Consider the following 12,389-nt stretch of genomic DNA (forward strand, 5'->3'; position numbering starts at 1 on the left):
GCCCTTGGCCAAGGAATCAGTATTTCTCCCACAGTGGTCAGCCCTCAGAGCCCCTGAAATAAAGTCACACAGAGACTCTGTTCATCATAAGGATCCAGATGCCCCCAGGCCACTTTCTCGGGTTTGCCTAATGTGGGTACACTTGCCTTGTCTCTCCCCGGACACTCAGGCCACTCTGAGGTCCTAGAGGAGGTCCCAGGGCAAGAGGACAGCATGCCACCAACTCTCCCCACTTTGCACCCTCTTTCCCACACACACAGATGCTGGAGCGACCAGAGGGGCTGGTGGTGGTGGAGCTGTTGGGTGAAAGGGAAAGAAGTGTCTGCTGTGTTGAATGTAAACATCTTATATGTAAAATGTTGCTGTCTTACTTGAGAGATCCATCACAGCCAAGTTCAATCCCACCAGACCTGCCTCCATGCCTCCATGCCCCCTTGTAGATGAGGAACATGATGCGAGGGACATTTGCCTTGGGAAATTATTTTTCGCTCTAAGATTGGAGAGAAAAAAAACAATTTTCTTTTTTATCTTCCCCAAATCTAATTCATTTCACCTCTTCTTTTTTATATTAAAACAAATGAAGGGATGCCTGGGTGGCTCAGTTGGTTGAGTGTCTGCCTTCGGCTCAGGTCATGATCCCGGGGTTCTGGGATGGAGCCCCAAGCATGCCGCAGGTCACACCAGCCCCCACGCTCCCTGCTCAGTGGGGAGTCTGCTTTTCCCTCAGCCCCTCCCTCTGCTCATGCACTCTCTCTCAAATAAATAAAATCTTTAAAAAAAAAAACAAACAAAAACCAAATGCATATGTTGTGGTGAAGGATAGAGAACATCCAGTGAATTTTTAAGAGATTTTTTTCTGCTTGTCTTACTTTGTGAGCCTCCTCCCCAAGGTCCTCTGTGGGCATCCTGGCCCTCTTTTGCCGACAGGATTGTTGATAGAAAGATCCTCAACATGGTCTCAGGAGGCAGAGAGGCCTGCACTCAACTCTTGTGGTTACTAATTAGCCACGTGATCTTGGGCAAGCCACTTACCTCTCCGACCATCAGTTTCTCCATCTGTAAAAATGGACAATAATATACAGAGGGATGCTGGCGGTACGACTGGATTCTAAAGGCCCTGTCCCAAAGTCGGCACACAGTAGGTCGTCTGTGCCTCTCTTCCCAGAAACCACCCTTGCCATTCCGGACATGGCCGACTCAACCTAAATCACACTCAGAGGCAGTTCCATAAACAAGGATGGTTTAATACATTTCAGCACATTTCCGCTCAACAAGATTATATGAAAATAGAATTCTTTATTAAAACAGCAAGGCATAATAATCATTGCTACTCCCCAAACACTGTGTTTACTAACACACACATACACACACACCAAGATCAAGGACTTTAGCACGACACTTCAACTCCTAGAGCCTGTTTCTCTATCCGGAGGATGGGCAGGTGGGCCGTCCCCAGCTCACTGTGGGCGGGGCCGGCCAGGCAGGAGCTCCGACTTGCGCGCTGAGCAGCTTACTCCTCCTCCTGCCCCAGACGGTCAAGGAGAAAGTCTCGAAAGTCTCAAGGTGGTGCTGCCCTGGCTCTAACCGCCCCTGCATTGCTTGCTTGTCTCATTTTGTAACAGAGCCGAGACAGAGCTCAGGCTCTGAGCCTTGGCGACAGGGGCCCGGAGGCCCTCCCCCAGCAAATGTATTTTTCACAGCCACTTTCTATTTTTGGCAGCGAGTGATACATGTTGTCCCTTAATGGCAGCAGTGGAATAAAGTTCCCCTTTTAAGCAAATTTAAAGTTTAAAGAATGAGTCTGTTTTAAAAGAAAATACCTGGTAAACAACAATACAAAATAGAGCACAAACAAAATAACAATAATGCTGACGGAGAGGAAACACTTCATTAGGTCGACCTAAGAGCATTTCTGACATGTGTCCTGCAATTTTGTGGTTCTAAAGCAAAGTATGAAGAAATACGATATCCGGTACCTTCTTAACTAACCTGCAGCAAGGAGCTAACACACTCATCTTTCCCTCTTTACTCTATACCTTATATTGATTTTTTTTTTTTTAAGAAGAAAAGGGTAGGTGGGGGAAAGGAAAAAAGAAAGATTAAAACAAGGGAGGGTTTAAGGCATTGTCCCCCCAAGCTCTTCTTCAAGATCTCTGGTACCAGCTGGGGCTGCCTGGTGGGAGAACCATCTCTTCCTAATGTCTGTGGTTCCATGGAGGCGCCACCTTTTAGAGGAATTGGCCTTTTAGGGAACATGGGTGAGAACCTAGTCCCAGTGACAGGGCAGCCCTGATTTGGAGGGGGGCAAAGTCATAAGGGCTTTTCCCCCCACACACCGGGGTACAGCCCTGCTCGACGAGATCTTCCTGCATCTATTTCTGCCAGCCTTCTTCCTTCCCTTCCAAGCCAGGAGGAGGCAGCTACGGTTGCCATGGAAACAGGCTCCATCCTCCCACAGAAGGCTGCCAACCCTGATTTCCCGCAGAGTTAAGAAGCAGGCGGCAGCGGGGGTCACCCAGGCGTGAAGATGGGTTTCCCTGGGGATACCCTGCCTCCTGCCAATCACAGTGTCTGTCTGGGAATCCTGGGGGTGCCTGGAGGCTGGGGGCCAGGGAAGCCCCCAAGCCCTGGTGCTGCTCTGAGCAGAGACTGGCCCCTGGAATGTTCAGAGATCTCAGGTCCTCTCCTCCCTCCAGCTAAAGCTACAGGGACCGAGCTATGCGTGCATATGCATGTCTGCGTCTCGTGAGACACAGCCAGCCATGGGTGCCTCTGGCTTTGTCAGCTCTCCAACGTGAAACAGAACTGGCCCTCCACCCCCCGCCCCTCCCTTGAGCCCAAGGAACGCAGAGCTGTCCATCTACCATGTGCTACTGGGATAATAATTCTGCCAGATCCTACCAAGTCACGTCACCTCTCTGAGCCCATTTCCTCATCTCTAAAGAAGGCATAACCGTCCTCTCTTCACAGATGCTGTGAGAAGCAGAAATACTGGATCCACTGTGCCCGTCACAGGCATTTAGAGGGTCCTCAATAAACAGGGACTAATGTTAGTAATAGTACTTAACAGAATAAAGGTTTCCGCAGTTTTTCTCTTTGAACTGTTTTTTTCTAAAGCTGACACAAAGGCAAGTTTTCATCTTTGATCTTTGTTCGAAGGATGGTGCATCCAGGATAGGGTGCACCACTGGTCCGAGGACCAATTAGTAGGTTCCTACCACCTCCTACAAGATCACTTCTAAGAGTTAGAACAGGGCTTTCAAACTGGAATGCCTTCAAGGGCCAGGAGGGACTGTGAATGGAGAAGCAGAAAGAAAAATTTCCACCAAGTGGAAACCCTAGTGAGCCAGAATGCACATCCCTGGGTAAGGAAGTGGGCAGCTGCTCAGCTCTGGCCAACAGTTGCCCTTGGGAATATGGGCCCAGTGTGGCCAGAGCTTCCAAATTTTCAAGAGAAGCTGGACATTTTAAATGAACTCTCCCACAGATGACACGGTAACAACTAATGTATTTTTTCATAAGCATAGGCCAAAAAAACAGGTCGGCCAATGGATCATATACCACAACTGGAGCTTCCAAGCTAGAATGTAGAAAACCAACACCTCCTTTTTTGGCTTGACCATTCCAAGGAGCCCTGGCTGGTTCCTTCCATTGGGACCATCCTGTTGGACTGTCTTTCTTATTCCCTACTTGAGTCTCGACACTGGGAAAGCTCTCCCATCTGGAGCCCATATGTCTACAACAAAGAACTCTACTCCTTAGAGCCCAGTCTTTGGAGGGGGCTCATGATCTGCACCTTGAACGCATCAGCCTTTGGGAAAACCTTCCTGAATTTTCTCAAACATCAGTGTGAAATGGAGAGATGAGGGAAGTGTCTAGTGAATAGGGCACCTAGGGAGGAGAGATTCTAAGGGACTCCTTTGGTGTTGGCTAGTTTAATAATTTGGGGACACAGCTGATTTTAATAGATACACTGCATGGCCCTGATTGGCTCTTTTATGGCCAGCATCTGGTTTGACTGGCTAAGGCCTGGACCACAGCACTGGCAAGGACTTGGCCCCTCGGGGAGGTGGGGCACAGCAGAGCTTTAAGGACTCCTGCTTCTGCCCTGCCTGCCCCAGCTTTTGTGGATATCATGGGGGTGGGGGGAGCGGGGAGAGCAAGGTGAGCTAGGAGCAGAGACTCATTTTGGAACTCAACCATAGCCGCAGACAATTCACAGAGCTTTGTGTCCTTTTCCATCCCCCTCCTGTCAGCTTGCCTTCGGTCCCCTCCCCAGACACAGCCTTCTAGGAAAAAAAAAATCAGCAAAGTAGTCATGCTGGCCCCGTTGGGCGGTCAAAGCTCCTGCACCCAGGGCAAACAGACACAGGAAGTTGGGTGATGGGGGGCAGGGTGGGTGGAGGCATGTGTGTGGAGCCCCATCTGCTCCCGGAGCTCACGGCCGGACGCGGTAACGGACGGGCACGTCGTGTTCCGGCTGCATCAGCCCGAAGCCGTACCTGCTGAGGTCAAACTCGGGGATCTCCACGTCTGGGTTGATCAGCTCCAGGTCAAAGTGCCCCAGCACAAGGAACACGAATCTGCAGAGAGATGGTGTTGAACGTGTGCGGCATTGGAAGACTAGGGGGGCTTCTCTGGAATAAGGCAGGAAGGCAATGGCTTCCTCCCCAGTCACCCCAGGCCTCGCTTCGGGGAAAGTGGGAGAAGGAGAGGGCAAGAGCACAGCTTAAGTCCACAAGCTCCTCCCCGTCCGCCAGCCCCTGTGGCTCGGAGGCCCGCCCACCAGTTCTGCCGTGGGGCTGGACAGAAGTGACAAGGGCCGACTCCACACCAAAGGCTGCCTGGTCAGCATGAGGCCCTCGGCGTGCTTTCTGCCCGATGGCTGTGTGTACCTCGTGCCAGGGTGCCGGAGTGGGGAGATGGGTCGCTGAGTCTGTGTGTGGAAGGCAGGGGTCCTCCCACACCCACAACCCACTTTGTGAGTTGTCACAGGCCAGAGATTTGGGGGTCGTTTGTTACAGCAGCATCAGTGACCCTTTCCGACTCCCCCAGACCAGAGCCCTCCCCACCCCCTGCACCCCACCCAACTCCTGGGACCCTTACTGTCTGCTCCGGTCAGGGCCGCTGCAAAGCCAGTGGCTGTCTCTGAGACTGGGAAAAGGCACCCCTGCCTCAAGGCGGGAAGGCGAGGACGGAGTAAAGTCCACGCTCTTGACAGCGGAGCTGGGCAAACACAGCTCTGCCTCTTGACCCTCATCAGGTTTCTTTCCCCACTCTGGGCCTCAGTTTCCCGACCTGGTCAAAGAGGTGGGATGGGTCCATCCCAGCTCTGAAGCTCTAGGATGCTAGAGAGTGAGTTTATACAGGACAGGGCGGGGAGTTCTGTACCCACACCTGGACGTGGATCCTGGCACCTCCCCTCACCCAGGTGCGTGATCATGGTGGCAAATGATCTGACCTCTAGGGTCAGTAATGGACTGACCCCTACCGGGCAGGGTTGCATGACAGTGAGCGGAGATCAAATAACGAGAAATTGATGAATGTGTTGAAACGCCAGGTGCCAGGCGCTGTGCTAAGCATTTAGTATCCGAGATCTCTTTTTATCTGTCCAAAAACGTTATGAGGTAATACCCGCAGTGAGTTCTGCTGCAACACTTTTGAACACGTGAGTCTGTTCCAACGTGACTGATGTATTGGGGCACCAAGGAAGCCTCAGGCAGATTTCCCATTTGCTCACGTGTTTTGTGTGCGAGAAGCACAAGGAGAATGCTAAGCCGCACCCAGCTGGACCCACTAAGTGGGAAGCCACAAACCCACGCACGTGCGTACCTAAACTCCAGCCACCAGCGAGCTCGGCTCACGGGGTGGCTCGTGCGCCCCCAGGGGACCCTCCTTCCACACTTCACAGCACAGCTGCAACCCACCACCGCCCACTTCCACAAACAAACTTCAGGTGGTTTTCAAAGTGAAGAGCCATATTTACGGCAGCACCTAAGTACTTCTCAGCCACGAAACACGTGTAAGCCTGTACGACCATCTCTGCCCCTGGGTTCTTATCTTGCATGTGTCACTTCGGAGGTTTTTGGTCTGTCGGGCCCCAGCCCCATTTCCCCCACAATCCCTGTGGATTTTATCATGTGGTTTCACATGGCCGTGATTTTTAGGAATGTCACCTGAAGCATTCAGGCAGAACTGGTATATTAGGAGCTCCATTTCACTGCTGAGAAAGCGGAGACCAATAGATTAATGTAATGTGCCCATTCACTTAGCACAACGCCTGCATATTAGTAATCACTAATTATTAGTAATTACAGTAATAACTAGCACTTACTAGATATTTACAATGAGCCAGGCAGTGGCTTAAGTACTTTGCAAGCCTCAATTCCTTTGTTCTGACACCCCTGGGATACAGTATGATCAGTAACCCCAACTGGACAGTTGAGGACCCAGGCACAGCAGGTGACCCAGCTTACAATTACACGGGGGCAGGACAGAAGGACAGGGCGGATGTCATAACCCTGGCCGGATCTGTTTGTGGTCCGGGGCCAAGGCTCTTGGGATCCAGGGAAGAGAATTTATAAAGCACTCGAGTGCACAGCCATTAAAATAACCAAGAGGGAACAATGACGTTTGGCCAGTTCCTGCCGGGGGGTTCTGAACGTGCCCGGCAGCTGCAGACAGAGAGCAACGGCCAGCGGCACCGAATGTCCCGTGTTTAGTATCTGGACACCAGGTTTGGAGGGAAGAGCTCACTGCCAGGTCTGATTATTTCAGAAGAGACCAGAAATCTGGCTTTTTTAAATGTGAGATCTTCGGATTCTTAAAAGTTAGCACACATTTTTAAACACACAAATAAACAGACCTGTGGGCAGGAGCCTCTGCCCATTTTCCTGGCTGAGAACCCCTGGTCTCCAGAGAGGAGGCGTGTGCCAACGGGCTGGAGCAGGTGCCTCCCCCACCAGCACCCCCCCGCCCCCACACTCACTGTTTGATGCCATTAACGGCGTAAGCCTTCCCCATGCACTGGTTGTGTCCAGCTCCCCATGGCAGGCTGCAACTTTTCAGTCGTTTCCCGTCCTTGTAAAAGTCTTTCTTCTCTGACCCATCAGAGTTCAGGAATCGGTTATATTTAAATACCTGAAACGGGAAGGGGTTCCATTCTCTGACTCCACGCCCAGAGCACGCATGCCCGAAGAAAACTGTGTCAGGATGTTCCTTGAAGTCTTGTTTATAAGAGGGAAAAACTGAAAACAGTGTAAAGGCCAATCGATAGGGGATTGGTTAAAAAATTATGACAGCCATTTAGAAGGTTGAGCTTGCTCTTCGTGCGCTCACACAGAATTTTTTAGACTGGCTGTTGAGTGAAAAATGCAAGTTTCGGAATAGCATGTGTTGTGTGATCCTGTCCACACACCTATATTTTCATGTGTGTGAGTCTGTCGTGTACCTGTAAAGGCATAAAACTAACTTAAAGGATACCCTCCAAACCATTGTTAGGGAAGTCTGTGGAACTGGAGAGTAATAGGAATAAAGGAAGATTTTTACTTTTAAACATATGTGTCTGTATATTTCTACTATATAAGTATATATTAGTTAGGCAGTTTAAAATTTAAAAATTAAAATGATTTTTAGAGGTGGCCGGCTGGCTCTGTCAGTTCAGCATGCAACTCTTGATCTCGGGGTCATGAGTTCAAGCCCCATGTAGGGTATAGAGATTACTTTAAAACTTTATTTTAAAAAAAGAGGATGCCAATTTCCTTTGGTTACATTGTAGAATGGTAAGGGGGATTGTATCTGAGCACAGGGCTTGGGCATAGAGAAGGTGAATGAAAGATGGGTGGAAAGATAGGTGAATGGACCAGTGGTTAGAGAGATGGAAGGGTGAGTTGATGGATGGGTGGGTGGGTGGATGGATGGATGGATGGGTGGTGGGTGGGTGGGTGGACAGATGGACAGATGGGGTGGATGGATGGATGGATGGATGGGTGGGTGGATGGATGGATGGGTGGGATGGATGGGTGAATGGATAGGTAGGTGGGTGGAGGGGTGGATGGATGGGTGGGATGGATGGGTGAGTGGATGGATGAATATACAGCATAGGTCCTGGCAGAGGGTAAGCACCCAAATCTGTTAGAAACTGTGAAAGTTTGACCCATCTCAAAGTCCAGGGAGAGAGAAAAGTGTTGAGAAGCTGACATTGTAACATTCCAATAAAAGGAAAATTACTCAGCTATCGCTTACAAAGCACTCCATGTGTGCCAGGCACTGTGAAGGCCTTTCTTACATAGTCTCATTTAATCTTCCTGACAACCCTGTGAGGCAGGTGCTATTATGAGGTCCATTTCACTGGTGAGAAAACAGACAGGTGAAGGAATCTGGGCATGGTCACACAGAAAACAAAGAGCAGAAGTGGGCTGCCACTCAGATTTGGCTAGTCCCAAAGCCACTGATTTTTTCCCCCATGGTCCCTAGTATGTAATTTACCTCTGGGTCTGTGTAGATTTCCGGGTCTTTCTGGGGACTCAGGAAGGGAAAGAGGAGGAGGCGGTCTCCACGTCTCAGGCTGAATTCCCGCCCGTCTGCCATGGGCAGGGCCAGGTCCACCACAACCTCCCGGGTAATGAAGGGCGCAGCGGTGAGCCTGAGGCTCTCACTCAGCACGCTATCTGCACAGGCAGGTACCAGGAAGGGTCAGCAGCTGTCCCCTCACACACTAAAATGCCAGCCCCAACTCTCATTTTATAGAGGAAGGTGAGCAGGCTCAGAGAGGGTATGTAACTTGCCCACCATCACACAGTGAGGCCACAAAAGGCCAAGTGATGGGATACGATTACTATGGTCCTCAGACCTTGGATGTGAGGGTTTGAGTCTGACTCTAGAAGCTGTGAGGGACTACGGGAGCCAGGGAGATATCAGAAGAGACTACGGGGGAGCAGGGCCATCGATATTGGTTGTTTCTGTCTGCCCAGCTAACATTTCCCATCTGGAAATAGTTCCCTGGTTTTCTTCTGGGGATCACCCCTCTCCCACTCTCAGAGGTTGGGCTGTTTGTTGACTTCACTCCCAATTCCATGGGCTCTGTGTGATTGGCCAATCCAAGCATCCCAACCTTTTGAACCCCATAATTGGTTCAAGGTGGACATATAACTCAAAGAAAACCAATAAGACACATTCCTGGGACTTTGGGTAGGAATGTTGCAGAGAAGCGCACCCTCCCTGGGCTGACAGCATATCAGCCTGGACCTGCTGGTGGCCATCCTGTGGGCCTGGAACTGGAGCCAACCCAGCAGAGCAGGGCTGAGAGAGCGAGTACTGAGTCCTGATGATGTTGTTAAAGCACCTGGGTCCACCTGTGCCTGAGGCTAGATATCCTCTGAACTTTCTAGTTAATGCCCTCAAAAAAAGTCATTTTTCTGCGTCAGCCAGTTTAAGTGAGGTTTTCTGCCGATGGCAACCGCAAATCTACTGAGTCCACGAGTCCTGGGCAGCTGAGACAGGGGCATAGAGATGCCAGGTCTAAGAAGATAGGAGGTCTAGGGAGACCCTAGGTCAGAGGATGCCAAAGGACCCTGGACTTGTGGAAGCCCATGCTGGGAAGGACTTAGGGTGCCCACGATGACTCAGTCTTTGGGGCTAATTTGGAGAGTCTGCCTCTCTCACCGAGCACAGGCATGCTGTCCAAAACCTTCTGGGGGATGGTGGTCATCTGCGAAATGGGCTGCTCCGCTCTGGAGAGGAGCTGCTCGAGCTCTCCACGGACAGCCGCCAGGGCCTCGGGATTCTTGAGGAGGAAGAGCAGAAGCCAGAAGGCAGCAGGACCCATATTCCCCTGCAATGAGAAGGAGCCCCTGTTATACCACCAAGAAGGCAGGCCTGGGGCGAGAGCTGATCGGTCTGTGCCACGGACACAGCCCGGGCCAAGGCACAGAGGTTCCCACGGCTGCCAAACATCTAGGCATGACTCATGTTTATCTTCAGCTCAGGCCATGGCCCAAATGTGCTCTGGGGCTTTGGTGTAGCCCAATGCCTATTTCAGGGCTATTCTTGGCATCCCCGACCTTGAGCAAACTCATTGATCTGAGCTCGCACAGGTAATCTTCATAGCGAATCGGCAAAGAAGGTCAGAAGTAGGAACAAGGCGTATCAGTTAAGATTATGGTTAACATCTGAGGGTAACTGCATCCTTAGCCCCAATTCTCCACCCTTCCCTGTACCCACGCCCCTCACCGTGGACTTGGCACTCCCTCCCATCTCAGAGGCAGAGGGTACTTCCCCAGCCCCGTGAATCTCTTAAGAGACCTTGCGTGTTTCCACCTGCCCGGCTGGCTTGCTGGTCCCACGAGGAGGACGCGAGACACACAGGGCAGAGCTGGCTGTCCAGCTGAGCCCAGTCTAGCGCAGCTGACTCCCAGCAGACCCGCAGACCCATGAGGTAAATAAACGCCCCTCAGTGTGTACCACTGCGTTTTTGTGGTTGGCTGGTCTACAGCAATAGCAAACTGATGGGACATCTGGACATCTACTTCCAAATAACTGAGTACTGTGTATGTATGAAACAAAGAAGCCACAACCAATGGGGACTGGGAGAGCTCATAATTTCTTGAACAAAAATTACATAAAAATCCCCAATAGTTCAGTAATTAGGAAAATGGATAAAATTTCTTGCTCCCAGACTTCAGCCTTAGCTGAACTGTTTTAATATTCAGGTATTTAGCATGTGGCTAAACCGTGTGTGGGGTTCCCTGAAATGAGCTCCAGGCATGGGTGGAATACCAACTCACCTCGACTGCGGGGGAAGAGTTTTGTCCACCAGCCAGTCTTGATGATGTTAAGAGTCATTACATATCATATTTCCCCAGTAACTCTATTACAGACATAATCGCACACAGACAAAAGGACATTTGCACAAGGATACTGATCGCAGGGCTGACGTAACAACAAAAGATTGGAAGCAATCTCAATGTCTATCAATAGATCAATGAGATACAGGATGATCCCTCCTCAGGATGATGATACAGGAAGTCGTTAAAAGGCAGTGACTGTGCAGCCGTGTGTGTGCTGACGGGACTATAGCCAAGATGCAGGAAGCACGACGTGGAACAGGGGTTCACTGTGCTCCCACTTACATGTACTTTTCAAGAGGGATCATATGAAGAAGCACAGACCAGCTCTTGAAGGAGCCTCTGGGACAGAAGCTGGAAGGACAGGGGGTGGGTACTGATTTGCACTGCGTATGTCTTTTTAAACTGTTTGACTTTTTTTAATGGACGCAGTACTTTTTTTTTTTTTAAGGTTTATTTATTTTTAGAGAGAGAGAGTGGGGAGGGGCAGAGGCCGAGGTACAGAGAGAATCCTCAAGCAATCTCCGCATTGAGCACAGATCCCGACACAGGGCTCGATCTCACGACCCTGAGATCATGACCTGAGCCGAAATCAAGAGTCAGACGCTTCACCGACTGAGCCACCCAAGTGCCGCTGGAGGCAGTATTTTTAAGCAAAACAAAAATGAGTATCTTTATGGTGATCTGCAATGACCAGGAGAAAAGCTCATGACACCATATTAGGTAAAATTAAAACGTGGATTTTAAAAACTGCACGATCTTCATCACAGAAGAAAACATTCGGAAAAAGGTAGTAAACAAGTGCACCAGAGCATCGATGATGGTGACACAAATTTTGTTTTTTTTCTTTAGCTACTGAGAGCTCGGCACCAAGGAGGTGCCAAGCTTCCTCTCTCAATCCTCCCTTCAAGCAGGCACTGTTATCATCCTTTTCACTGAAAAGGAAAACTAAGCACTCCCTAGCCTCTGCTCATGGCCCAGCACCTAGCACGGGCTCAATGGCATTTGTCAAATAAACATCTATGTCCCAAGGCAGCCCAGGAGGTGGGCTGGCAGAACTCTGGATTGGACCAGGCAGAGCTGGGTTCAAATCCCAACTCCCCTCTTTCTGTGATTCTGGATAAGTCACTTCTCACTCCCGGTCTTGGAACCTCCCTCTCGAGGGGCGCCTGGGTGGTGCAGTTGGTTAAGCATCCAATTCCTGATTTTGGCTCGGGTCATGACCTCAGGGTTGTGAGATCGAGCCCCACCTCGGGCTCTGTGCTCAGTGTGGAGTCTGCTTAAGACTCTCTCCCTCTCCCTCTGTCCCTCCCCCTACTCTCTCTCTCTCTAAAATAAACAAATAAATCTTAAAAAAAAAAAAAAGAACCTCCCTCTTGGTAAAATGGGGATAACATGCTCACTCCTGGGGTTCCACAATGGTCCCCTGAGACTGAGACTGGATACAAGCGACCTCCACATGTTGGCACAGAGTAGGTGCTCAGAAGTGGTTTCCCTCCCAGCACTCTTCCTCTCCCTCCCCCACCCTGTTCGAGAACAAGGGGG

General features: G+C 50.4%; 1 protein-coding gene across 1 annotated transcript in view; it reads right to left on the reverse strand.

The window, feature by feature from the left end:
- Window positions 1–1,223: 1,223 nt before the first annotated feature.
- Window positions 1,224–12,389, reverse strand: part of PTGIS (prostaglandin I2 synthase) — a 40,812-nt gene continuing 29,646 nt past the window's right edge. Inside the window, exons 7-10 of the mRNA XM_035025380.1 lie at window positions 9,664–9,832; window positions 8,488–8,669; window positions 6,989–7,140; window positions 1,224–4,583 (exon numbers count right to left, since the gene is read on the reverse strand). Of these exons, the coding sequence (XP_034881271.1) occupies window positions 4,439–4,583; window positions 6,989–7,140; window positions 8,488–8,669; window positions 9,664–9,832 (648 nt within the window). The 3' untranslated portion in view covers window positions 1,224–4,438. The remainder of the gene's footprint in view (window positions 4,584–6,988; window positions 7,141–8,487; window positions 8,670–9,663; window positions 9,833–12,389) is intronic.

Source organism: Mirounga leonina, unplaced genomic scaffold (genome assembly GCF_011800145.1).
Source record: "Mirounga leonina isolate KUSES-001 unplaced genomic scaffold, KU_Mleo_1.0 Mir_195, whole genome shotgun sequence".
Classification (NCBI taxonomy): Eukaryota; Metazoa; Chordata; class Mammalia; order Carnivora; family Phocidae; genus Mirounga; species Mirounga leonina.